The following is a 26,856-nucleotide window of genomic DNA, read 5'->3' on the forward strand; positions in this document are numbered from 1 at the left end:
TCTTCATTTTTGGTCATACAGATAAGAGTAATGCATCTTTTGTATCTGTAAAGACTCTACGTTTATTCGTGTGCACTCCGAATAACAACGAAACGTTGCGCTTTTGTAAAATAATTAAATCCGAGTATGCTTGCCTTATTACAGACATGAAAAATATATCTATAGGGAGTGAAACTTTTAAATGAACCAATTCAAATGAACGACTACTAGTTGACCAGAAAAATCTTTAGTCGAGGGCAGCCCTAATGCATACTGACTAATTGTTTACGAGAAGCATACATATAAGAGGCTGACAATTAGCTGAATATATACTTGTTTAATTAGTGACACTTAGCCTGCATTTTAAAATCTTTATTTGAATGTGGCAATTAACATTTTTCAAAATAATGTTCTTTTTAGCAGCATCATATGACCCCTTTAAGAGGAGAATGTTCTTCAAAGTTCACATTTATTGAATAAGCATTAAAGATAAGGATTTTTTTTTATGGTTTTATCCTGATAAATTATTTAGTTTGGCATAGTATATATGTAAAATTAGGCTTTTCAAGACCACAGAAGCAATGGATCTTCAATGAAAAAAGGGGATTCTTGTATGTGTGTGAAAATAGGGGATAAATTAAAATAAGAATGTGATGGGATGAATTAAAATAAAAAATATCATGTAGTAGTTCTAATTTATTTTAATGCTTGTTTTGCCTTAAGTCATCTTGAGGCCCCCTTGGAAGTTTGCTGAGAACCACTGCTCTAATAACATCTGTGTCAAATGATGATGGCATTAACAAGCAATAAAAGTTAAAAAGGTCAGAAGTACAAAGATTTTGTCCAGACTCACCTGTAGGCGAGCCATCTGTATAGGAGAGAAGCATCTCACACCATTAACAGATGGCACTAGTCTGCTGTACAGGGCCTAAAAGACAAAAACAACTTATAGCTGAATAAAGCATTAGGAAGTGATAAATATGCAGTTATAGACTTGTACAGAACCAGAAACAATCCTCTTTAATGACACAGCTACTGACTAACTGTTGATGAATCATAATATTAAATCCCAGGGAGACCATCCTGTGTGAAATTAAAAACATTATGATTGCAGTTGTTTACCCTGTCTGATTGAGTAGCTTCATGGAGAATGCGGGCATCGATAGCTGCTGCCACTAGATTATTGGCTGCTGTTATAGCGTGGATGTCTCCTGTGAGGTGGAGATTAAACTGAGGGAAAAAAAATAAAGTGAGAGTAAGCCGTTTTCTGAAGCTTCTGATAAAGACAGTATCTGCGCTCACACACACACACACATTCAGTGTTGTCCAAAATTCTGAGATAACAGAAAATATGAGATTCAAAATGTAATATAAAAATAAAAAGTATTATTATTTCCATGCACACTGTTATTAAAGCAAAACATGGATGTATCATAAAACAACAAATTCCGAATTACGTTATTTTTCCATTTATACTTTTGAAATTCATATGCTGATATTTGCCGGTAATAAGAAAAATTCAATTAGAAAATCACAAAAATATTTTTTTTTTACTGGTCTCAGAGTTTTGGACGTTGTGCTTTATTTTACTTGGTCTCAATGGCTGTGTGAGGTTTTTTAAGGGCTGTCATCAGTTGTGGCATACTAAGGGAAAGGGCTTTGTGATAACGGGAGACAGGATGTCTGTAGTCACTCACCTCCTCCATAGGAATGACCTGTGCATATCCCCCACCTGCCGCTCCTCCTGCAGGGAGGCAAAATAATGAAGCAGGCTGACAAACACACAGCAATGAAAACACACACAAGACAATATGTCTGACATAGCCAGACATGAGCTCTGATCCAAAATCTAGCGAACTGCCCTGCTGTGTACTAAATGTGCAGCAACTTCGAACGCCACACAAATAGCTGTTCACACAGCAAACTATTGCATTTAAATAGAGTTTGGCATTAGCATGTCACTAAGCTAATGACATGATATTCCACATACATATATATAAATACATATATAAATAAATATGTAGAATTTAAAATAAAATTAATTACAATTACATTTATTTGATTCCATTTTGAAAATAATTTATATAAATACACACACTACATGTATTTTTTTATTTGTATATTTACAATAAATTCTAATTCAATTTTATTTCCATAATTAACTTTGTTTAATTTTATTTAACCATCCTGAATTTATTTTATTTTACTGAACTCAATGCAGGGCATTCTGGGATTGCCTACTCTACAGAAGGACAAGATACAGTGAAAAAGTTGCATAATTATAATGCCTACATTTTAGTGCAGCCTTCAAGAAGTGCATCTGTGATACCTTGAAATGTTGTTATGGTAGTTATTGTTATCCATATACTACAATATCAAACTAAAGCAAGCACACAAAAACACACCTTTGACACCAAACGTTGGGCCCTGGGAAGGCTGTCGCAGGCAAGCGAAAGAGTTGAGCTTAAGATGAGCGGAGAGGGCCTGGACAAGACCTATGGTCACTGTACTCTTCCCTTCACCCAGAGGAGTGGGAGTTATACTGAAAAACACAGACCGAAAACATTATCAACACATGCTTTCCCACATTCAAAGGGAGAAGGTTGTGACTATACATCTATTCATCTTTCTGCCTTCCTCATTTTCGTTTTCCCTCTGATCTCACTACATTAGACTGCCGGCAAACCCGCTCCCCATCAGCATCCTCCCTCCCTCCCTCTCTCTCAGTCTTTGTGGAGCAGCTCTTTTGGCAGCGCAGTAAAGGCATGCCAGTGGCTGACAGTAATTGAGTAGGCTGGGTGGGGAGGGCAGTGCTGCTTCACAGCGTCTGTAGGCAGAACAAAGAGCGGGACTTAAAGAAGGAGAGTTAAGGGAAGGGGCTGCTGATAAAGCCAGGGGTCTGCGCATTCCCCACACACATGAAAGAGACCCTGGGCCCCCATTTGGAGCTGACCCGAGCACGCTTCACACACACAGATGAAAGGTAGACTCCTGGTGGGCTCAAGAGCCAGTGGTAGATAAGATCCCTGGGCCCACCAATCACTCTCTCTAGGAATTTAGAGGCAGAGTACAAATGTGCACACGGATGTGAGCGTGAAAACACAACCATTGACCTGAAGTTATGAAAGAGACCCTGGGCCCCCATTTGGAGCTGACTGAGCCACGCTTCACACACACAGATGAAAGGTAGACTCCTGGTGGGCTCAAGAGCCAGTGGTAGATAAGATCCCTGGGCCCACCAATCACTCTCTCTAGGAATTTAGAGGCAGAGTACAAATGTGCACACGGATGTGAGCGTGAAAACACAACCATTGACCTGAAGTTTTCCTTAAATGCTTTTAACCTTTAAAAGTATGAGTGTTTTTCTTATTTAGGTTCTTGCAGTGCAACTATGATGGTCATCAATCCATCTGCCATTAACTGATGAAAACGATTCCAAAGTCTTTCATTTGCAGATTAAAACCTCTTCAACAATTAAGTCAATACAGTTTTCGTTCAACTTTGCTGTTCAATTAAGTTTTGTATCATTGCTTTTGTACCGTATCATTTCAGGGTGTGTTCACAATTGCAGTTTGGTTCTCTCTCGGTGCAAAAAAGAAAATGATGCATTTAGTCCTGGTTCGTTTAGCGTACACACTGTCACTTTTAACAGTGAATCTAAAGATACAAAACAAAAGGCATAAGGACAAGATGATAACCTGATTGGACACCTTTAAAATATATTTTTCGAAGGAAATTACCAAACATCCAAAACAACGCTGTGTGTCAGTCTGAATGCGCTCGTTGCATGCGTGTACATATGGTGGTATTTTTACCAGCTTAAAACTCACTAAGAGCTTATGAAATATGCAAAGGAGTCAAAACCGTGCCAGGAACTCCTGCACATACAAACGAAGACCTGCTGGTTCCGACAGTGGTTCCAACACCTGTACCGAACTGTAATGGGGAACATAGCTCCAATGACAAGATGAGATTGCTTTTGGTTCGTTTAGATGTCTTTGGGCTGTATTATGTTCATTTTTCAGTCGAAAAAAGTGGGTCTGTCTGCTTGATTGGTGCACACAAAGGTTCGGATGCCAGCATTCACATATATCCAAATGAACTGCGCTAACAGAACAATCAATTTAATCAAACAAAACCTTCCAAGTGTAAACACACCCGTAGATAAATAATATGACATGAATTAAACTTCAATGACAGAAGTAAAAACTGATGTCACACCCTGCCACTAGGACATATTTGCCATTAGGCTGATGTTGGAGGCGGTTGAGAAGGGACAAATGGACTTTGGCTTTGGTGTTTCCGTAGGCCTCCAGCTCCTCTGGAAGCAGACCAATCTCCTGAGCCAGCTGGGATATAGGTTTGGGAGTCTGTGCCCTGGAGATCTCTATATCACTGAGGGTTACAGAAGCAAACAGAAAGATGGAGACCAATTAGTTCTGTGCACAAATAAACAAGCAACGGTTTGAGTGATGCATATTCTGTAGAAAGTAAAAGGCAAGGCTGCTCGTACCTAGGCACAGGTGACAGTGATTGAAGTTTTAGTGGGCGGAGCCTCCATGGCTGGTACTGCTGTTCTTGTATCCACCTCCTGCTGCTCCTCACTACATGCTGGCAGATCACAACAGCAGCCACAAACACTTCAAAATGACTTCTTCATTCACTGCATAATTATGTGCACAAATATATACTAAAAAAAACATACAGGCAATAACTACTGTGATTTGGCATAACACTATACCGTTCAAAAATTAGTAAATTGATGAAAAGTGACAAAGATATTTATAATTTTACAAAAGATTTCAATATCAAAAAAATGCAGTTCTTTTGAACTTTCTATTTATTGAAGAATCCTGAAATCCTGTTTCCACAAAAATATTAAGCACCACAACGGTTTTCAATGATAATTACAATGATAATAATAACAATGATGCTAATAATTAATGTCTCTTGAGCACTGTTGTGTAAAAGCTTTACATTGTTAAACAGGAAATGAATGTTTCAATGAAAACATTCAAAATTCAGATATTACATTGATATAACTATTTATTTAGACTTTAATAGAAAGAAGAAACAACAACAGGCCTCTCACCTGCATTCTAAGCGCAGCACTTAGAGGCCCAACTCCAGCACTAGATTCAGCTTCAGCCCTGTGCTCCCAACTGTTAGGTTGCTCTAGATAAGAGATAAGGTCATATGTATGAAAAGTTGGCCCGGACGGAGCATCTAAGGAAATACAATTAGCTGTGTCTTATTATGTTCCCACACTAATGGAATTCGTGGGTTATGGAGGAAATAGCATGGGCCTCTATAACCATTAAGGTCTCTTGGAGATGGCAGGTAATGAAAGGTGAAGAAAACTGCGTGCCTGACTTAATCGGTCTCAGAGGAATCACATGCTTGTCTTTCACTTCCATGGTAATACAATTATAATAGTTCCTTCAATTCTCAAATGACACTATTCAAGTGAAGAAGTGCTCTATATGTTTTACGTATACCAGCAACGTAAAAAATCAACTGTTATAATGTCTGCCACCGTGCCACGCTTAATATCTTTACGTTGAAGAAAATTTACCTTCCATTAGGGCTGAGCTGAGGTTAATGACTGCCACCCCCGGTCTTAACCAAGTGGGTGGGAGGCCCTTGTGGCCAGTTTCTAAGAATACCACCACATCCGAATCCATGATCTGAAAGAAAGAAAGAAAGAAAGAAAGAAAGAAAGAAAGAAAGACAATTAGTGTATGCCTCATATGATTTATGCCGATGTCCCTGCTAAAACAAAGCAGCATTGCCCTCTGCTGCTGAAAATACCAAACTACACCTAAAAATTGACCTGAAGACCAAGTATCTCTCAATTATCAATCATTTACCTGTTTCTGCAAGTGCTTTGAGCTCCACTGGTGGGTCTGCACCATCATGCCATTGTTTTGCAGCAAAAACTGAAGAGTTGCCTTCAGGGGTCCCTCAAGACCCAGCAGCACTGCCATCTTGCCAACCAATGGGGCATCTAAAGGGGAGTTACAAAAAAGGAAATGCTGTATATTTAACCTTTGTTACAATAAAAAAAAAATACACTAGCATTCTAAAAAGTCAGTAAGATGTTTTTGGAGAGAAATTGACACTTTTATTCAGCAAGCACACATTAGTTTGATCAAAAGTGACAGTAAAGACATTTATAATTTTTATACAAAAAAATCTATTTAAAATAAATGCTGTTGTTTTTAACTTTATACTGAAAAAAAGTATCATGTTTCCACAAAAATATTAAGCAGCACAACTGTTTTCAACATTTACAGTAATAAATGTTTATTGAACTGGTTTGCAAAGGGGCGGAAAATATCCCGTAAATTTCCAGAAACTTTCCATGGGAACTTAATCTGGGGATTTTTGGAAATTTTCGAAGTTGGAAACTTAACAGGAATTTATGGGAATTAATTGGAAATTTGAGGAAATTTACAGAAACTGTATCATATACAAACATAAATATAAACATTTTGTTTAGTCATAAGCTGACATGCATGCAAACTAATACAAATTTTACAAATAACATTTTTTGATTTTTCTGGAACCTGTGATATATTTTTCAGGATTCATTGATGAATAAAAACTTAAAAATAACAGTATTTATTCAAAATAGAAATCTTTTCTAAGAAATTAAATCTTTACTATCACTTTTTATCAATTTAACATATCCTTGCAAAATATTTCTATTTAAATAATTGCTGTTATTTTTTAACATTTGTATTCATCAAAGAATCCTGAAAAAAGTATCACAGGTTATAAAAATATTACGCACAACGGTTTCCAAAATTAATAAAAAAATCTGCATATTAGAATTATATCTGAAGGATCGTGTGACACTGAAGACTGGATTAATGGCTGATGAAAATTCAGCTTTGCATCACAGAAATACAGTACATTATATTTTATAGTACATTAAAACAGAAAACCATTATTTTAAATTGTAATAATACTTCACATTATTACCGTTATGTTCTGTATTTTTGATCAAATAAATGCAGGCTTGATGAGCGCAATAGATTTCTTTCAAAAACATTCAAAATAGTAATGAGTCCAAACTTTTGACCAGTACTGTACTTCTGTATGATAACAGAAAGCTGGCTAGCAGACGGTACAAGAAAGACCATCACAGCTTGAGCTAGCTAGCACATGATACCTAGCCTCATAAATTATCAATGAAATAGTGCTAACTAGCTTACATTTTTCAAATCTGATTTACTGGCTAGCTAGCTACAGTATAAACACATTTAGGTATTGCTAGTTAAACTCGAATACCATGGAACAAATATATTTACCCAAGTAATATCAAAACTTACTTGAATGGAAGCCTGGAAAATTAGGGGGAATTACCCTTAGGTGATTAGGGGGGATTGTGTGCAATTAAATGAGGGTAATTTAAAGACAGTTTTTTTTTATCTCCTCATGTTTGCTCAGCCAATGTATTTGTTTTAACAATGGTATAATTTTGTTGCGCAGTAGCTTACACACAGCACAAGAAAGATTTAAACACAAATTTAAGTAATATTTATGTAACTTATGTGAATACTCACCAAGATGGACAGTTTGACATCATTTTGTGTTCAGGATTCAAGAAATGATCTGTGCATGTTATGAAGGAATGCACAGTGCATGTAGGGGATGTGTCCTCAATAGCCCAAGTGTAACACCAAAAGTGTGCTGTGTGCATGTGATTGAGGAATGTGCAGGGTAGAAATTCAACTGAAATTGCATTAAATCTGATTGTTTTAACCAAGATTATGCTGCAAGATTTTTTTTTTCCTACTACATCCCTGTTCCTGCAATTTTGCAAATTCCCAGTTTATTCCCACTAATTCCCGTTAATCCCCATGGAAATTTTCCAGTCTTGAAAATTCCCAGTATTTCGCAACCCTATTCTTGAACACCAAATCAGCATATTAGAATGATTCCTGAAGGATCATGTGACACTGAAGTAAAGGCTGCTGAAAATTCAGCTTTGCCACAAGAAGAATAAATTATATTTTAAAATATAACAGAAAACAGTTATGTTATAATAATATTTCACAATATTATGGTTTTAACTGTATTTTTAATCAAATAAATGCAGTCTTAACGAGAATGACACTTTTATTTCCCTTTTTTTTCTTTTGAACGGTAGCGTACATTCATCTTTAGAGGATATATTTAATATATGGACATATATGGATATTTAATACTCTATTCAGTAGAATTAGCAGCGTTTATGAAACATTTTACCTTTTGAATGCAAATGTAATAACATATGCCAAAATGCAAACAGATACACACCATGCCTGGCAAGCATTTCCAGCACAGCTCCAGCTACAGGTGAGGCAAAGCCATCTCTCTGATCCCCCAACACCACACGGCCAACATTAAGATCAGAGACCCTGCAAACATACAGTTTGAAACTTCTTGTTTTACATCTTACATAAATATACAGTATCTATAATATATTTAAAGGTGTCCTGCAATGACTAGTTTCCAAATAACTTAATTGTCATAAAAAGAAAATAATTTTAATAAACTCCATGCAAAATTCAGTATCATGGCAGATAGGAAATATTCATAGTTAGAAAATTCTCAAATCACCCACCATTGGCAGTTATGGCAAAAAATATATATTTTTTTGGACTTTGGTTACACATATGAACATAACCAAAAAAAAAAAAAAAACCTCTAGCTTACCCATCCACATCTTTCTGTGGCTTGATGGCATTACAGACACTTTTGGAGAGAAAGGACTGAGGAAGGTGCAAAAAAATGCCATGAACACGAGAATCCGCATTTAATCTCAAGATCTCCTCGATCACCTGTAGAATAGAGACAAAAATTCAGGAAGCTGAGAACTGGACAGACCTCTCTAAAGAGGATAGTTTCTGTTTAATCAAAAAAAGCTATTTATAGCTTTTCAGATTTGCAGCGTCACCGACCTCTTCCTCTCTGCACTGGTGTGGAAGACAAATCTGCATTACGTTCAAGCCGATCTGTGTGGATACAAAATCGGGGCATATAACAATGCATAAGCTATCCGTTTGCATTGCCATTCATCTTATCGATCAATAGAAAATCATCTACTAAAATGTAACGTAAAGATTTGTGTTACTTGCACCCATTTATTTAATGCATGTTGGGCAGAAAGGAAGACAAACAGTTATACCTTTCCAGCCATCTTCTTATTCACCTCCAGCAAACCGTCATCTTCACCAGCCTATCATAAGTACAAACATGCAGCATTCAGTGTCTGAGGTTCATTCACATAACTCTTTATCTAAACACAAAGTCACACCTGTATGATAGCCAGTGTAGGTTTGAGGCCTGGGTTGGGTTCTCTGATAGCTTTGAGCTCCTCTCTGCTCCTCTGAACAATGTCACTGTAAATAAGATGGACACAGAGTGCATATTTCATCAAAAGTAACATCATGCATGTTCATTAACTTCTGCTAACAGAACAGAACTTCTTATTGAATGAACATATGACACATTTTTACTTATCAAGCTTACAAAGCTGATGTGCATTTTAAACAATTTGGTTATTCAATCCTGACTGCTCTTTAGCAAAAATCAATGTTGACCACACATTAAACGGTACTCCATCATTTTGCCTGTTCTAGTCAGAAACACAGACTTTGAACCTCAGAACAAAGTAGAGCAATAGCTGCCAGTTTTAGGCCAAAACTTTTATCATTAATATTAACACAATAATTGCTAATATGACCAGAGAGAATTTTTTTTCTCAGATTTTTTACATCCACAGCCAAGTAGATCTTCAACCTCTCTAAACACTTAAAGTTCTCCCTGTGCCTGCTCAGATGAAGTTTAAAACCTTTATACTGGCATCTCTGCCACACAAATACAGTTTATCATAACAACTAGACTGGTGTGCTGTTTTTGAGTATGACAGAAAGCAATAAAGACACAATAAATAGTAATCAGTTTGCTCAGCTTATTATGATAATTTTAAGCAGGTTGGCCAACACATTTTGACTAGCAGCAGATAAAATTATCTTGTGTTATCGTGGAGTCTATTGCATCACTGTAAGCATCTTTTGTAAGGCTGGTTGCAAAGGCATCTTTGATTATTTTAACCCTCAGTAGCAGATACCTGAACTTTGACTCCATTTACAAACATCAAAAAGATACATAGGGGTCACTTGTAGGGTTTGATTGGGCAATGATACACAAGTTCCACACAGTTTCCATCTGTTAAAGACTTTTAGGGGAGACTGTTGTAACACATTTCAATGACTGTAACTCAGTTTTTTGGCAAGCTTTAATATAATACCCATTAAAGAAGCTTTCCTTTCAATTTTTTATATTACTATTCTGTTTCTATAGTCTTGCAATATATGTCACACTGGAGATGGTCGTCATGTATGACAATAACTTCAATGGTGTAGCAACATATTTTAAAAACGGTGTTATAAACTCAACCTGTATTACAATACTTCCAGGTCTTTTAAAAAATTATGATTTCATGTTTTAAATTTGGCAAAATCCGATACAACACACAGATATTGGCTCTATTAATCTTTAAATAAAGTCAGTATTGTGATCGCCAACGGGAGCGGGTTAAAGGAGGACATTCAGTGTAACACTGACCTACAAAGAACGACATGCTTTCAACCTTCGTTGATACAAAAAAAAATGTTTGTAAGAAAACTTGAATTCATACAGTAACACAGTAGATATGCAGCCTAATTAGCACACAACGCAGTTCATATTAAAAAGGGTGTATAGACGGAAGACTAACGGGAGGCAGAAGTTACATCAGCTGGCGGCCAAACACCGGTAGCACGTGGAACCAAAACAACGCCAAGACAATGGATATTTTAGTCAAGCAGCTATAGCCTATATTCAGAACCAAACGGTTACAATCACACAAACATTCAGCGTGCTTTAGAACATAAAAGTGTTGTCGCATTTAGGTTTAGAGACTTAATAGCGTGTGTTTTGATCTTACCCAACAGCACTTTCATACAGCGGTCCATCGTTTTTTCGTGGATGACTTTTAAAACAAACTACCGTTTCACTTGTACCGCCGGTCGAACTTGCTTCCCGAACCCGTAGATAAACCGCACTATTAACAGGTATGAATCTGTTCTCTGAGTTTAAAACTTTGACACCCGCTCGTGATCGTCGTATGCTCGCGTGGCTCCGATGTGCATAGCGAAAAGCGACCGACAGTCTCATCTTAAAACGTCCACCCTGGTCTGCGGTTTCTAACAGAGCGGTGTCTTGTCTTGTCTGACGCTCAGGGCCCGGTTTTTCAAAAGTAATCCACTAGGATTTTGGATAACGGATTGGATAAAATCTTGAAAATGTGTTTTTCAAAAGAAAAGATCTCGCGCAGTACTAGACTAGTGGACAAGCCAAGCGCGAGCCCGATAGAGCGTCGCAATACACCCAAGGAGGAGGAAAGGTTGAATGGTCTTGGCGTTTCTACAATACTCATTCACAAGTCTGAGCAAGAACAAATGACTCACCTGGCATTGGGCAACATTTTTTTCGTACCCTTACATTCTCTCTCTTTACGAATCCGTATGTATATATACAGCCGTGGCCAAAAATTGAGAATGACACAAATGTTAATTTTCACAAAGTCTGCTGCCTCAGTTTTTATGATGGCAATTTGCATATACTCCAGAATGTTATGAAGAGTGATCACATGAATTGCAGTTAATTGCAAAGTCCCTCTTCGCCATGAAAATTAACTTAATCCCAAAAACATTTCCACTGCATTTCAGCCTTGCCACAAAAGGACCAGCTGACATCATGTCAGTGATTCTCTCTTTAACACAGGTGAGTGCTGATGAGGACAAGACTATAGATCACTCTGTCATGCTGATTGAGTTAGAATGACAGACTGGAAGCTTTAAAAGGAGGGTGGTGCTTGAAATCATTGTTCTTCCTCTGGTGGTTACCTTCAAGGAAACGTGCAATTATCATTGCTTTGCACAAAAAGGGATCCACAGGCAAGGATAATGCTGCTATATTGCACTTAAATCAAACATTCATCGGATCATCAAAAACTTCAAGGGGAGAGGTTCAATTGCTGTGAAGAAGGCTTCAGGGAACCCAAGAAAGTCCAGCGAGCGCCATGACTGTCTCTTAAAGTTGATTCAGCTGCGGGATCGGGGCACCACCAGTGCAGAGCTTGCTCAGGAATGGCAGCAGGCAGGTGTGAGTGCATCAGGGAGTGGGCTCTCTCACACTTTTGTCTAAGAACACAGCCATGAATAAAGAATGGTACAAAAACATCCTCCAGGAGCAACTTCTCCCAACCATCCAAGAACAGTTTGGTAAGGAACAATACCTTTTCCAGCATGCTGGAGCACCTTGCCATAAGGCAAAAGTGATAACTAGTGGCTCGGGGAACAAAACATCGAAATGTTGGGTCCATGGCCAGGAAACTCCCCAGACATTAATCACATTGAGAACTTGTGGTCAGTCCTCAAGAGGTGGGTGGACAAACAAAAACCCACAAATTCTGACAAACTCCAAGCATTGATTATGCAAGAATGTGCTGCCATCAGTCAGGATGTGGCCCAGAAGTTGATTGACAGAATGCCAGGATGAATTGTAGAGGTCTTGAAAAAGAAGGGTCAACACCGCAAATACTGAGTCTTTGCATAAACTTATTGTAATTGTCAATAAAAGCCTTTGACAGTTATGAAATTCTTGTAATTATACTTCAGTATACCATAGTAACATCTGACAAAAAGATCTAAAAACATTGTAGCAGCAGACTTTGTGAAAGTTAATATTTGTGTCATTCTCAAAACTTTTGGCCACGGCTGTATGTATATGTGTACATATATATATATATGTATATGTGTGTGTGTGTGTGTGTGTGCATGTTTACACAGTCCGTTTTTGGAGTTCTGTGTAGAATGTCTCAGATTTGGCCTTTTTTCTCTGCTTTTTTTTTGTGCTGTTCCAATACAAACGAAAGAAATAAACATGAGAATACCAAAGCATTTGTAATTTCTGGGAGAAGTAGTGCATTATCTGACAGAAATGCAGGGGTGCCAATATTTTTGGTGTGTGTGTGTGTGTGTGTGTGTGTGTGTGTGGTAGAAGAGCATTGCGTTAGCGGCGCAAAAGGTCATGGGTTCAATTCCCAGTGAACACACATACTGGTAAAAAATGTATAGCCTGAATGCACTGTAAGTCGCTTTGGATAAAAGCGTCTGCTAAATGCATAAATTATATGCATATTGTAAAATATTACAATTTAAAATACAGGTTTTCTATTCAATATATTTTAAATATATATTCAATATATATAAAATGTTTTTTTTCTTTCTGTGATGGAAAAGCAACATTTTCAACAGTCATTACATTAAGACATTAAGTGTCACATGATCCTTCAGAAATCATTCTAATATGCTAATTTGGCACTCAAGAAAAAATTATCAATGTCAAAAACACTTGTGCTGATTAATATTTTTTTTGTGGAAATGGTGATCATTTTTTAGGGTTCTTTGATGAATAGAAAGTTCTTTTTACATCCATTTTAATCCTATGGCACTTAAGAAACAATTATCTTATTATCGATGTAGAAAACTACTGCTGCTTAATATTTTTGTGGAAACAGTTATACCCTTTTAAAAATATTCTTTGATAAATAGAAAATTAAAAAGGAAAGCATTTATTTGAAATAAAAATATTTTATAACATTATACATGTTTACAGTAACTTTTGATTAATTTAATGCATCATTGCTTAATCAAAGTATTAATTTCTTTCAAAAAAGAAGTCCTACTGACCCCAAACGTTTGAACAGTAGTGTATGTAGGTGAATCAACAGAATCTACAGCACATCTCCCTGTGTTATAATGCATCACCATACATAGCACAGTTGTCCCTGGAACACAATCTTAAAAAATAATGTCCTTTTAGCAACTTTCTTTACCACAGTCAGAAAGGTTTTTTGTATCTTGGCATGTGTTAGTTTAATAGTTGTGAGTAGGGGACATCACATATCACATGAGGTAGGCACATGTGATCTAATTAGTGTAACAAAATTACACTCTAATTTATGACATCTGCTACGAAACTTTGAATGAATGCAGACTGAATGAGATACAGCTGATACAGATGTTCATACACATTAAATAGTTAGATCCATTACAACTAACCAGTCATCCAATGCCTCACTTATTTATCTATAAAATGTAGTTATATTGACAAGATACATTTCACATAAGAATACAAAGCATTTTTCAACACTTGAAAAGTGCAAACTACAGAAATAAAGGATTTCTGAATCTCCAAAGGCACAAAATGAATTATTTGTCAAATCAGCAAGATGCAAACATGCATGTTTAATATAAATATAAGAACATATTTGAGAAAATTCTGGTGCCATAAAACCCACAAACTACAGAAATATTTATAAAACTGACAGATTTATTTCAGCGTGAAGTCTATATTCAAACTTAGTGTGATATGTGTTTGTTTTTCTTCAGACGAATATACATTTGCCTAAATAGCACATATAAAACACATATAAATACGTAATACAAACCAAAAAATCTGATCGCTTAATATATATTTATTTGACATTGTGATATCTGTGTCCTTCTCATCGTTTCCAGAAGAACATTTTCTTAAATGGATTATTCCTATCATATCTCTTGGCTCGCTCCAGCTTCACAAGGATATCCCTGACCTCCACCTCTGTTGACTGAACATTGGTGTGAATGTAGTCTATCATTGAGCTCTGCTCTTCTACTAACATGGCCACATCCAGAAACACCTCATGAAGGCTCTGAATGCGTCTCTCCAGCTGTAGCAGTTCCGTATGTCGGCTCTCGATCTGGATGAGAGCAGACCGTGCCGTTTTACCTTCTGAAACCATATTCTCACTGAAGACGTTCCACTGACCGCTCTCCAACATCTCTTCGATCTGGTCACCTGTGACCTCTCGCCCCACAATCTCCATCTGCCGTTGAATATATGCCTTACAGGACTCCCTATGGCTCATCTCAGCTTCATTGTACTCCACCATGGCATCACGAAAACTGTTGCTTATGCTGGCGTACTGTGTTCGGGCGATTCTTGACACCGGTGAATTGACGCCATACTTTTCCTCTAACTCTTTCCTGTGGGAATCCATCTTGCGAAGGTGCACGAGCATCTCCTGTCCACGAGTTTTGATGTCAGCTGCAATAGCATTGGAGTCATTGGTATTAGAAGCACTAGAGCAGACTGCGTCTGTAAAAATATGTGAGTTTTGATCCCTGAGACGCTTTACTTCAAGGCGGATGTACTGAATCTGACGGCGAGCCTCCAGTGCCTCATCAAAGACAGCTTCCAGGTCGGGGTTGGTGCTGGGGTCCTGAGGAGGGTCATCACAGTCTGTGTTTTCTGATGGAGAGAGAGCTTGGGCAGTTTCATGCTCTGCTGCAGTGCCATTAGACAGTGATACTGCCTGGAGGTGGCCAAGTCTGTCCCTCATGACTGGAATATTAGACTGAAAAGTTGAAAAAATTTTTGTCTATAAATTCATGACAAAGCGAACACACATAAACAGCAGCTGGTAAAATATACAGAAGGCTATTTATGGGTGACAACAACAAATAACTCTTGAAAACAGAATTTTCGTTGTTAGACGTAACTCACAAAAACCGTCAAAACGTCTGACTTGAGGAAAAGTACACTTGTGTCACTAAAAACCTGTCAGACAAGATAGACTTGTTTGTAGGTCCACGTTTAAAAATATAAGCTTTGTTTTAATCTCATTACGTTTTCTATTTGACTTTGCTCAATCATTATGCATTTTTTTATAATTTGAAGAGAAGACAAATAAAAATATTAATTGTAGCCTATTTAGTTATACTCAATAAATGAAGAAAAAAAGTCTATCGATTTAGCCTAGTACATTTACAAAAATGCGTCAATCTAGTATATCCCAAATACGTACAATCAGACTTGATATAGGCATCGTATCAGTGGAGAAAATGTTTTAAACACTTTTTAATGAAACCTAGCCTTCGTTTAATGTTTGGCAACACAAATACTCTGCTTCGAGCATTATCATCATTGTGGCCTACCTCAAATTATGTTCTTCTGTGTGCATTTCTTGCAAAATCCACTTTGCATGTTACGAAAATCAAGCTATTGTCTGTCCAAGAAAATAAAAAGCGCATTTACCTCATTTCACCTCTTCTTGTCCAACACCGCATGTGAGTGACGACGTAGCACACAGACCCCGCCCCAAGTCAGGTGTGATGAGACCAGTATGTCCGGCAGGGGGCAGCACAGAGATGCGACACTTCAGACGCGATGAGAACTGAGGGAAGTACACAACACGTGCACTCAATGTTCTGATTTTATTTTAAATAAACCAAACTGTTACATTTTTGTTACCGTTATTGGATGTACATTTAAAGTCTCCTGCACCTGCGCTGGTCGTGTTGTTTAACTAAAGGAGAATAGACAGATTTATTGAGAAAGGCTTGAAAATAGACAGAAAAGTCTGATCTTTTACCCCGCCACGAAGGCTAACAGAAGAAAAAACAAGACATATTTAGTATAAACAACCAATATGCATATTCTATGACTAATTGGTTATTATAGCCTAATAATTAGTACAATTATATTGTTATAAGAAGAACAATTATCAATTCGAAACTCTTGACGAAGATTTTAATTTAATTTCTTTAGTTAAATAATCATCCACTTTCTGTCAACTCCGTAATCTATTTCCACACTGTCAATACGCCTACTAAATTGAAGCTCGAAGTTGCTCAAACTTTTGAATCCTTGACTTTGCAAACATTTTTGCATGCCAGGGTCCCACTCAGACTACCATCGTACTGCACAAATTTGTACTAAATGTATTATGTGACATGGAAGACATGAAGATGACATCGTCCTTGGTCCCATTTCGCAAAACAGTCGAGATTATGTCAAGTGTTACTGAGTCACACGTCTGACATTCTGTTCAGCAAACAGGTTTGGCGTCAATGTTAATGTTACGCCCTGGAAAGCGCATTCCTTTCCCCACCCATTAAATGACAGCTGCAGCGCAGTGAGGATGGAGCTGCAGCCTTGAGATGACACATCGACTGAAGCGGTCATAATTTTGGACAAAAAAAAACAAGGTAGTGCACTTTGTAGTGAATGACAATGAGTTTATTTTTTTCTTTTCATCTTTTTTTTCAGCTCATCACTTCTATTTTACGGATTTATGATTAATTTAGCCTGAATGTTGTAAGTGTAAACATGTAAAATGCTTTAAAACAGGGGTGCCCAAACTCGGTCCTGGAGGGCCAGTGTCCTGCAGAGTTTAGCTCCAACTTGCCTCAACACACCTGCCTTTAAGTTTCTAGTATGCCTAGTAAGAGCTTGATTATCTGGTTCAGGTGTGTTTAATTGGGGTTGGAGCTAAACTCTTCAGGACACCGGCCCTCCAGGACCGAGTTTGGACACCCCTGCTTTAAAATGTAGCCTATACAACATTGTTTTATAATGAAACAAATAGTAAAATTTAAAAAACTTAATTAAATCTTTAATTTGAGATTTTTAGAAGTTAGAAGAGACGGGTTTACACATTTGTAAATTGTAAAGCTTTAGTGGCTCGAATAAAGCTGGATATATTTGGGTATCTTATTTATACATTTCGTTGTAAAATAATTGAAGAGAACAGCATTTGTTAAGAAACAAAAGCTGAACTATCAGTTCAATCCATTCAAACTTGTTTGGTGAGTGACGGCAGTCAGAAATAGTTTCACAGATGAACTTGTTAGACGTGTGACTTTTTCAGTGTTGATAAGGAAGTATTATCTCCCCCCTTTACAGTCAGTTTCAGAAGGTACACAGGGAATGACAATGATTTTATTCTGGAAAACAAGAATTATATGAGGGATAAATATGAACGTTATAATTTTGCTATTTTGTTTTCGATTGTTTAGCCTACACCAGATCACATATTACCCATCACGTCTGGTGGCACTGAGTGTCCTTTTCCATTCATTCTCCCCTCTAGCAATCATGAGGGACAGACTGGATCATCTTCAGACCATTTCTGAGTCTAACAGCCATCTAGAGGAGCTGGAATCCGACTCTTTCAGCAATGTGGATCTGGAGGAGGGTTTCAGCCAGCAGGCCGTCATTTATGACAACAGTGATGAGATGGAGTCTGTGCTCGATAAGGCTCAGGACACTAGGCGTGAGATTCAGCTCATCCGCCTCGAGGTGAAGCGTCTCAGGGACCAAAATACCCGTATACTTAGCCAACCGACTCGTACAACTCACGTAAAGCAGGATGCCAATGTCATCGTAGGTGACATCAAGACACGTGGACAGGATGTTCTGGCACGTCTACAAAAAATGGATGCCCACACCAAAAAGCTCGAAGAGGAGCATGGCATCAACTCAGCTGTGGCGAGAATCACCCGAACACAGTACACCACCCTAAGCAACAACTTCCGAGACGCAATGACAGAGTACAATGATGCTGAGATGAATCACAAAGAATCGTGCAAGCGTCATATTCAAAGGCAAATGGAGATTGTGGGCCGAGAGGTGACAGGTGACCAGATCGAGGAGATGCTGGAGAATGGTCAGTGGAACATCTTCAATGATAACATCATGTCAGAAGGGAAAACAGCTCGTTCTGCACTCAACCAGATTGAGAGCCGACATCGCGACCTGCTGGATTTAGAAAGCCGACTCCAGAGCCTTCATGAAGTGTTCCTGGATGTGGCTATGCTTGTAGAGGAACAAGGACCCATGACAGACTACATCTTAAACAATGTTCAGAAAACCGATGCTATGCTTGGTGAAGTCCTTATCAAACTGGGACAGGCCAAGAGACATGACAATAACAACCCATTCAAGAAAATGTTCTGTGGATGCTTTCCATGTGCTAAACACTGACTGATTGTGAACAGTGAGGACTTGCGCATTGGAGGGCTGCATTATCTACTGACTTTTTTCAGTTTATCATTTAAAAAATGGGTAGCCAGAGATATGTAGGGAAAGGACCATCGTTTTTCAAAACTAAGCTCTCTCAGCAATCATTAAACCTGATACTACTGAACTGAAGTGAACAATAACACATCTGAGAGCAAATTAAACAACTAAAACAAATCAAAGAGACAGTCTTCACAACTTCAAAACATATAGTCCTTCCTATTTGCCTTCATAAAAATGCCTTTTCATTTGCAGTTTGATACCTGTAAACATGTACTGTAAATGACATTGAAACCCAGTGTTTGAAGTCACAGTTAACAGGAAAGCAAATGAGCTTTTAATCTGATGTTATGCTAGAAATTGTGTAGTATTGCAAGATATGCATAGGCTATAATTTAGTAACATAATTTACATTATTATATCTTATTATTCTAATGTGGTCGAATATGCACTTTCTAGACCCTTTTAGATTAAATAATCCGGAATATGAAGTATTTGCCATGTTTTGCCATATTTTCAGTGCAAGTTGATCACTGTTTTTTCAATCAGTTTTTCTGAAGCAATGTTTATTAAAAAAAAACAGCTAAATAAAAGATCTTATATAATTATTACTTGCTTTGTCTTTATTTTTAAATTAATTGCATGTGGCAAAATGTTTGGTCTTTACGGTATTTCAAATGAAATTAGTATACTGGATTATCAGAAAATATTCTTGTTGATAGGTAGACCAACAATACATTACAAGTCTTTAATGAATAATTTTTGAATACATAAGGCTATTCTTTCATCTTTATGGGTCAAGGGTATCGATACAATATCATCAACAATTTTTTCACGTTTTTGTATACACAGTGGACTTTCTTACATATGAAACAACAGGGAAATTGCCGATAGACCATGAAGGAAACATCTTCACTCGTTTTAGTCTGCCTTAGCTAGAATGAGGAAAAGAGAAAATAACAGTCTACGGGTTTTAAGTAATTTAAGCTAAATGTGTTGACATGATTGCCTTGTCACATTGTTGAATTGAATTAGCTAATTATATAGCTATAATATAACTTTTATATTATATATTTGACTTTTATATAGTTATTATATAATTATATATATATATAAATTATTTACACATAGATTTTAAAATTATTTGGATATAAAACGTCACATGAGAAACGTTTCCTTGTTCCTGAAACTTTTTTGTGAATTTTTGAAGTTTTTTCATTCATTCAATATGTAAGTGACGTGACAGGTCACTGTGACAGGATGGTCTACCGCAGCACACGTAGCAAGCTTTTTAAAAAAAAAAATGTTTTATAATAAATATAAAATAAAAGGAATAAAGCATAGACAGAACAGAAACAGAATAGAGAGAGCTGGTGTTAGAGGGTCAAAACATTTTTAATTTCAATGAATAAAAACAAAATAAAACTTGCATGATCCATGCTACCATGTTTCGATGACTGTACTGTAAATCTGTTTAACCTTTGTCCATTAACATTCATGTGTTTCTGGCATGTGTAGTGCTTTGGCACATTTAGCAGCTTATTCACACCAAGAACCGCACACTTAAGACAGGATGTGGCCTTCTGATCAATATGTAAAGAACATGACCATGAACACTGAAGAAAACATGGCTCACTGTATGATAAATCTTTCACAACATAGCATGTAAAATGTGTACTAACATAAATAATCAATCACACAAAAATCAACATTTCCATCCATTTAATAACATTAGACATTATTGTTTAGATTACACTTTAGTTATAAATAGTAATTGTCAAATTTAAAAAAATACCATCCCAGGCTTTAAAATACTTTAGCATTATATAAAAAATATGAAAATGAAAACCACTGATCTTCACTAAAGTGCCTTGTGATTTCAAGTTTTTTGTTCAGTAATAAGGCTCACATAGCTACACATGGCAGCATGCAATTGTTACATGTCCATTGTTTTCTTTTTTATTCTCCATCAGTTTCTTAAGCAGCATCTCCTCCTTTAAGACAACACACACACACACACACACACACACACACGAGAAATAATTATACATTTTTAAAACTTTAAATTCTTATACAACCAAGTGTAATCAAAGAAATATCTGAAAGGTTTTCAGTTTACTCACACTGAGGTACCAGATGGCTGTATACTTGCACCTTGACCATTTAAACAATTGACTGAAAGGTGCTAGAACATGGAGGTGCAGGTGGGGAACAGTGATATAAGGAGGCACATGGAAACCTAGACTGAAATACAGTCATATTCTCATTTAATAACTGCTTCATCCAAATAAATGCTTGATTAATATGATAGTAGTGTTGTCTTCAAACCTGATGTCTTCCAAATTTGTGACATTCTTGGCTTTCAGTACATCTCTTCCCATATCTGCCATCTTCTTCACTGCTCAGGATAATCACATTTAGATTAAAAATATAAAAATCCCATGTAATCACTGAATGTTAATATTGTATCTTATAAAAATAAATGTTTTATACAAAATCAATTAATTGAAACATTCACCCAGTCATCAATATGGTATTGTTTGTTAACTGTAATTGTATTGTCTGTTAATATCATCACTATAATTAATATATAGTCAGTCTAATAATAAGCTAAATAAACCAGGGCTCAATACTTAATACTCTATGTGCTACTACCCTCTGCTGGCTACAAATACAAAAGCCATTCACAAAACAGTGATACACAATTTAATAATCAAATGCACATCCAAAAAAGACATCATCTTACCTAGATTTATATCATCAGCTTGGAGTGACAAACAGCTATGGACATGTTTCTTTGGTATAACCAGGTAATGATGAGGTGCACCTGGATCAATGTCCTGGAAACAAACAATGTCCTCATCCTGTAAAAAAAAAAAAAATCACATTACATTTATAGTTACCTTGACATTTACAGTATATAATACTAATTATGTAATTGTATTATAAAAGCATTATTATTATTGAATATTTATGTTACAAAAAACAGAGGGGAACCTTGTGAATTTGTAACAGTAAGTAAATGACTTTATGTGTATTCTAAGATTGATGTGTGTTTATTTTGTTAACATGCACACTACTGCGCATATGTATGTACAGATTTTGGACCCTACTGACTTATGAGGGTGAAATGACTATCAAAAATGACCACACGCCTCCTGAGATCATAGCAGAAGATATGACTCAAAAATTATTTTAAGATAAGCTAGCACAGTTTCATGCAACTTGGCCATTAGAGTTGAGAACCTCAACAAACTATTTTATAATAAATATTAAATGACTATATTTACATTTTCATATTTGATAATCATATGGTCACCATATTAGTTAACAGCATTTAGCTTTTTTTTTTTTTCAAAGCACTTCCTCCTGTAGCTACTATAAAAGCATTTCAATGAATTTTTACTTGTCAGATTCAGTGACCCTAGCCAACTCTATCGTATCCATTTGTAAGGAACAAACTGATCTCCAACATTATTGGGTAACTACAGTAAACAGTAATAAGAACGAAGATAAGACCTACATTTATCAGATAATCAGAATATGTTATAGCCTACAGTACATAACAAGCGCTAAAACTCATAACGAAACCATTAGTAACACATTAGACAACAACAGCAGCATTAATGTTTACATTTATATATAAGCATTTAGATGCTCGTGACAATATCTAGCCTGTCCAATGGACGTTTTCTCTAGTCTTAAGAGGAAACCTCTTTCGCAGCACCGCTCGGCTCCGCTTCCGCTGAACAGCGACCCCTGGACTGGTCACAGACAACAGTTAGACAACACCCGGCAATAATGTTATTCCAGTAAATTACTTATTACGTAAAGCTATAAGTAATTTGAATGAAAACCTCTAAATGACTCATTAAACAATGTCATTATAAAAGTAAATACATCGAGAACGGGTTGTCCTCTATATAACGCGCTTCGCGGATCAGAGTAACGTTAAATTACGGTTCTCGAAGCAACACGGAACCAATCCTGCTTATCATATTTCCTTCCCAGTTCATCTTTCTTGATGACTACAATTAACTTTTTATATATATATATATATATATATAGGCCTATTATTGTAATTTTATATTTAGAAAGAGGGGCGAATTTGCTAATCTAATTCACCTTTGAAGCAGTTGAGCCATATGAACCAAGTAGATAAAAATGTACTTACTTCCGCCAATATCTCAGTGGATGGATCGTCTCTGTTTGCGATTTTACAGAAAATACAATTTTCTTCCACGCAGTCGTCAGAAGAATCTTGATTATTATCAGAGTCACACTTTCCTCCAGCCATTCTGACAAAGTGCTCGGGACAAATGAAACTGATCCCTGAAGTTCCCTTTGATTATGTCATCTGTTCTTCCGCGTTTAAGCGGTCGAACGTTTAATTTAACGCAATTACATGAGCTCATATGATCACATTTATACCGCCCAGAATTACCGGTGTGATGGAGCAACTGGGGATCATGTTAACTAGGGATGTGCGCGTGCATATGAGCTATTTTGCGTCCCTTTCCAGCAGATTCGTCAAAAGCGACTGCAAAGCTGTAATGAAAAGACGTTGGTACATTCTTAATGTTCTTAATAAATGTTGATGCAATTATTACGCTGTGTTGTTTCCTCGATACCTGTTTTAATGCATGCGACACAGTTTAAGTGTAATTTTAACATGATCTCACGTGGTGACATGGTTCACAAACCACGCCCACGTAATCTTGGCACATTCACTTCTATGGAAAATGTATATTTCAAGTGTAATTCACTTCTATATTCACTGAGTGAAAATAGCGTTATTTAGCAGTCTGTTATTTACACTAAGTGCAAATAGCGATAGATTTTATTTACACTATTTAAAAATAGCAGTATGTTTGCATTAAGTGTAGATAGATGCTATTTATACTTAGTGGAAATAATGGCAGATACTCTATAGTCTAAAAAAAGTATGCAATAGTTAAAATGAAAATATTTATTAAAGTTATCAAATGGATGCTGCCTTATGGGACAATTAGTCCTCTCTACACCTACCCCAACCCAAATACTCATCAATAGCTATTTTGGTACTTTATTTCCACCTTTCCCGCGAGTTTTTAATTCATTTTATTGAAGATAAACACATTTTAGATCAGTTATACAGGTGCATCTCAATAAATTAGAATGTCGTGGAAAAGTTCATTTATTTCAGTAATTCAACTCAAATTTCTCTCGGTTGGTTGTGCATCTTTTTCTTCCACACTTTTTCCTTCCACTCAACTTTCTGTTAACATGCTTGGATACAGCACTCTGTGAACAGCCAGCTTCTTTGGCAATGAATGTTTGTGGCTTACCCTCCTTGTGAAGGGTGTCAATGATTGTCTTCTGGACAACTGTCAGATCAGCAGTCTTCCCCATGATTGTGTAGCCTAGTGAACCAAACTGAGAGACCGTTTTGAAGGCTCAGGAAACCTTTGCAGGTGTTTTGAGTTGATTAGCTGATTGGCATGTCACCATATTCTAATTTGTTGAGATAGTGAATTGGTGGGTTTTTGTTAAATGTGAGCCAAAATCATCACAATTAAAAGAACCAAAGACTTAAACTACTTCAGTCTGTGTGTATTGAATTTATTTAATACATGAGTTTCACAATTTGAGTTGAATTACTGAAATAAATGAACTTTTCCACGACATTCTAATTTATTGAGATGCACCTGTATGATGGGGAAAAATAAGATGAACGAAGTTGATTAAAGCTGGATTCGATCAACCGTATCCAAAGATGCTGTCGTGCATTTAAGTCCCTACGCCACTGACGCGAATGGCAACCGAGTAATTTTGACTAGATGTACATTAAATATATAAATAAATAGCAACAATTTATATATTATATTTAAATTGTTTATTTAACATTGTTGACAAGGCACCGTCATTAAACAATAAATATAAAAAAAACATTTTGAACCTGAGTAATGTATTATTTATTGCAATATTTGAGTCAACAATATGACCACATACATCCACATCAGTAGCGCAATTTGCTTTATTTACACTCATTCCACCCACCAATGCCTGGTTGGGTCCGGCAAAATCACACATTCCACCCACCAATGCCTGGTTGGGTCAGGCAAAATCACACATTCCACCCACCAATGCCTGGTTGGGTCAGGCAAAATCACTCATTCATCGCACCCATGCCTGGTTGGGTCAGGCAAAATCACTCATTCCACCCACCAGTGCCTGGTTGGGTCAGGCAAAATCACACAACTGTCGTCCGCGTCAGTGGCGTCGAAACTAAAATGCACGACAGCATCTTTGGATACGGTTAATCCGAGTTCAAATCCAGCTTTAACCAGTTTAATTTATCTTATTTTTCCCCATCATATAGCTGATCCAAAATGTGTTTATTTTCAATAAAAACGAATATAAACACTCGCGGGAAATGTGGAAATAAAGTACCAAAATAGCTATTTGGTAAGTATTTGGGTTGGGGTAGGTGTAGAGAGGACTAATTTGATAACTTTAATAAATATTTTCATTTTAACTATTGCATACTTTTTATTAGACTATAGAGTATCTGCCATTATTTCCACTAAGTATAAATAGCATCTATCTACACTTAATGCAAACATACTGCTATTTTTAAATAGTGTAAATAAAATCTATCGCTATTTGCACTTAGTGTAAATAACAGACTGCTAAATAACGCTATGTTCACTCAGTGAATATAGAAGTGAATTACACTTGAAATATACATTTTCCATAGAAGTGAATGTGCCAAGATAACGTGGGCGTGGTTTGTGAACCATGTCACTACGTGAAATCATGTTAAAATGACACTTAAACTGTGTCGCATGCATTAAAACAGGTATTGAGGAAACAACACAGCGTAATAATTGCATCAACATTTATTAAGAACATTAAGAATGTACCAACGTCTTTTCATTACAGCTTTGCAGTCGCTTTTGACGAATCTGCTGGAAAGGGACGCAAAATAGCTCATATGCACGCGCACATCCCATAGCTGATCCAAAATGTGTTTATTTTCAATAAAAACGAATATAAACACTCGCGGGAAATGTGGAAATAAAGTACCAAAATAGCTATTTGGTAAGTATTTGGGTTGGGGTAGGTGTAGAGAGGACTAATTTGATAACTTTAATAAATATTTTCATTTTAACTATTGCATACTTTTTTTAGACTATAGAGTATCTGCCATTATTTCCACTAAGTATAAATAGCATCTATCTACACTTAATGCAAACATACTGCTATTTTTAAACAGTGTAAATAAAATCTATCGCTATTTGCACTTAGTGTAAATAACAGACTGCTAAATAACGCTATGTTCACTCAGTGAATATAGAAGTGAATTACACTTGAAATATACATTTTCCATAGAAGTGAATGTGCCAAGATAACGTGGGCGTGGTTTGTGAACCATGTCACTACGTGAAATCATGTTAAAATGACACTTAAACTGTGTCGCATGCATTAAAACAGGTATTGAGGAAACAACACAGCGTAATAATTGCGTCAACATTTATTAAGAACATTAAGAATGTACCAACGTCTTTTCATTACAGCTTTGCAGTCGCTTTTGACGAATCTGCTGGAAAGGGACGCAAAATAGCTCATATGCACGCGCACATCCCCATTGAGTTAACATGATCCCCAGTTGCTCCATCACACCGGAATTACTAAAACAACTGATATAGAGTTTGTCCTAGGAAATTATTCGTGTCTATGACCGCTTATAATAACGCCGTGTTTCTCTTTGTTGTTGATGAAAATAATAAAATAATTAAACACTATATAAATTAATCAGCTGTTTTATAACAAAGAGAGCGCTCCAGGTTACAGTGTAATAACAAATTATCAAAGCAAACAAACGTGTAAACTACCTTCCACTGGGTGAGGCCGCTGCCATTTTCTTTACATTACGTCACTAGGGTCGGA

General features: G+C 36.6%; 4 protein-coding genes across 6 annotated transcripts in view; 1 reads left to right on the top strand and 3 right to left on the bottom strand.

Moving 5' to 3' along the window:
* The window catches only part of LOC107665399 (monofunctional C1-tetrahydrofolate synthase, mitochondrial-like), a 37,997-nt gene extending 26,352 nt beyond the window's left edge, over positions 1 to 11,645 (bottom strand). Inside the window, exons 1-15 of one of the 2 annotated variants that reach the window (XM_016456273.1) lie at positions 11,484 to 11,645; positions 9,287 to 9,371; positions 9,158 to 9,208; positions 8,931 to 8,984; positions 8,686 to 8,810; positions 8,287 to 8,387; positions 5,850 to 5,986; positions 5,555 to 5,666; positions 5,072 to 5,154; positions 4,493 to 4,590; positions 4,201 to 4,374; positions 2,385 to 2,521; positions 1,677 to 1,723; positions 1,102 to 1,209; positions 833 to 907 (exon numbers count right to left, since the gene is read on the bottom strand). In XM_016456273.1, coding sequence (XP_016311759.1) covers positions 833 to 907; positions 1,102 to 1,209; positions 1,677 to 1,723; positions 2,385 to 2,521; positions 4,201 to 4,374; positions 4,493 to 4,590; positions 5,072 to 5,154; positions 5,555 to 5,666; positions 5,850 to 5,986; positions 8,287 to 8,387; positions 8,686 to 8,810; positions 8,931 to 8,984; positions 9,158 to 9,208; positions 9,287 to 9,371; positions 11,484 to 11,635 — 1,539 coding nt within the window. In that variant the 5' untranslated portion in view covers positions 11,636 to 11,645. Of the gene's footprint in view, positions 1 to 832; positions 908 to 1,101; positions 1,210 to 1,676; positions 1,724 to 2,384; positions 2,522 to 4,200; positions 4,375 to 4,492; positions 4,591 to 5,071; positions 5,155 to 5,554; positions 5,667 to 5,849; positions 5,987 to 8,286; positions 8,388 to 8,685; positions 8,811 to 8,930; positions 8,985 to 9,157; positions 9,209 to 9,286; positions 9,372 to 10,960; positions 11,258 to 11,483 lie in introns of those variants that run through there. The other variant, XM_016456272.1, reaches the window with a different exon arrangement.
* Positions 11,646 to 14,424: 2,779 nt separating this feature from the next.
* Positions 14,425 to 16,231, bottom strand: LOC107665416 (syntaxin-11-like). Of its 2 annotated transcripts, none has more exons than XM_016456291.1 (2): positions 16,159 to 16,231; positions 14,425 to 15,478 (listed from the first exon to the last, which is right to left on the bottom strand). In XM_016456291.1, the coding sequence occupies exon 2, from the start codon at positions 15,461 to 15,463 to the stop codon at positions 14,588 to 14,590; it is 876 nt and encodes a 291-aa protein (XP_016311777.1). In that variant the 5' UTR covers positions 15,464 to 15,478; positions 16,159 to 16,231; the 3' UTR covers positions 14,425 to 14,587. The 2 variants fall into 2 exon arrangements, with proteins under 2 accessions (XP_016311777.1, XP_016311776.1); XM_016456290.1 differs by lacking the exon at positions 16,159 to 16,231 and adding an exon at positions 16,059 to 16,151.
* Positions 16,232 to 16,817: 586 nt separating this feature from the next.
* On the top strand, positions 16,818 to 19,437 carry LOC107665418 (syntaxin-11-like). Its single transcript, XM_016456292.1, has 2 exons — positions 16,818 to 17,111; positions 17,996 to 19,437. The coding sequence occupies exon 2, from the start codon at positions 18,001 to 18,003 to the stop codon at positions 18,886 to 18,888; it is 888 nt and encodes a 295-aa protein (XP_016311778.1). The 5' UTR covers positions 16,818 to 17,111; positions 17,996 to 18,000; the 3' UTR covers positions 18,889 to 19,437.
* Positions 19,438 to 20,631: 1,194 nt separating this feature from the next.
* LOC107665334 (histidine triad nucleotide-binding protein 3-like) lies at positions 20,632 to 23,560 on the bottom strand. The gene is made up of 5 exons (XM_016456162.1): positions 23,099 to 23,560; positions 21,671 to 21,788; positions 21,253 to 21,322; positions 21,048 to 21,168; positions 20,632 to 20,918 (listed from the first exon to the last, which is right to left on the bottom strand). Exons 1-5 carry the CDS (start codon positions 23,219 to 23,221, stop codon positions 20,838 to 20,840), a joined length of 513 nt encoding a protein of 170 aa, XP_016311648.1. The 5' UTR covers positions 23,222 to 23,560; the 3' UTR covers positions 20,632 to 20,837.
* Positions 23,561 to 26,856: the final 3,296 nt, after the last annotated feature.

This window comes from Sinocyclocheilus anshuiensis, unplaced genomic scaffold (assembly GCF_001515605.1).
Source record: "Sinocyclocheilus anshuiensis isolate Anshui unplaced genomic scaffold, SAMN03320099.WGS_v1.1 scaffold199, whole genome shotgun sequence".
In the NCBI taxonomy this organism is placed as follows: domain Eukaryota; kingdom Metazoa; phylum Chordata; class Actinopteri; order Cypriniformes; family Cyprinidae; genus Sinocyclocheilus; species Sinocyclocheilus anshuiensis.

Bases quoted from the DNA above. Each gene is read 5' to 3' on its own strand.
- LOC107665416 (XM_016456291.1), bottom strand. From the start codon at position 15,463: ATGAGGGACAGACTTGGCCACCTCCAGGCAGTATCACTGTCTAATGGC.
- LOC107665418 (XM_016456292.1), top strand. From the start codon at position 18,001: ATGAGGGACAGACTGGATCATCTTCAGACCATTTCTGAGTCTAACAGC.
- LOC107665334 (XM_016456162.1), bottom strand. From the start codon at position 23,221: ATGGCTGGAGGAAAGTGTGACTCTGATAATAATCAAGATTCTTCTGAC. The intron at 21,789-23,098 runs GTAAGTACATTT...TTTTTTTTACAG, and splicing joins CCACTGAGATATTGGCGGAA to GATGAGGACATTGTTTGTTT. The intron at 21,169-21,252 runs GTTTGAAGACAA...ACTGTATTTCAG, and splicing joins ACAAATTTGGAAGACATCAG to TCTAGGTTTCCATGTGCCTC.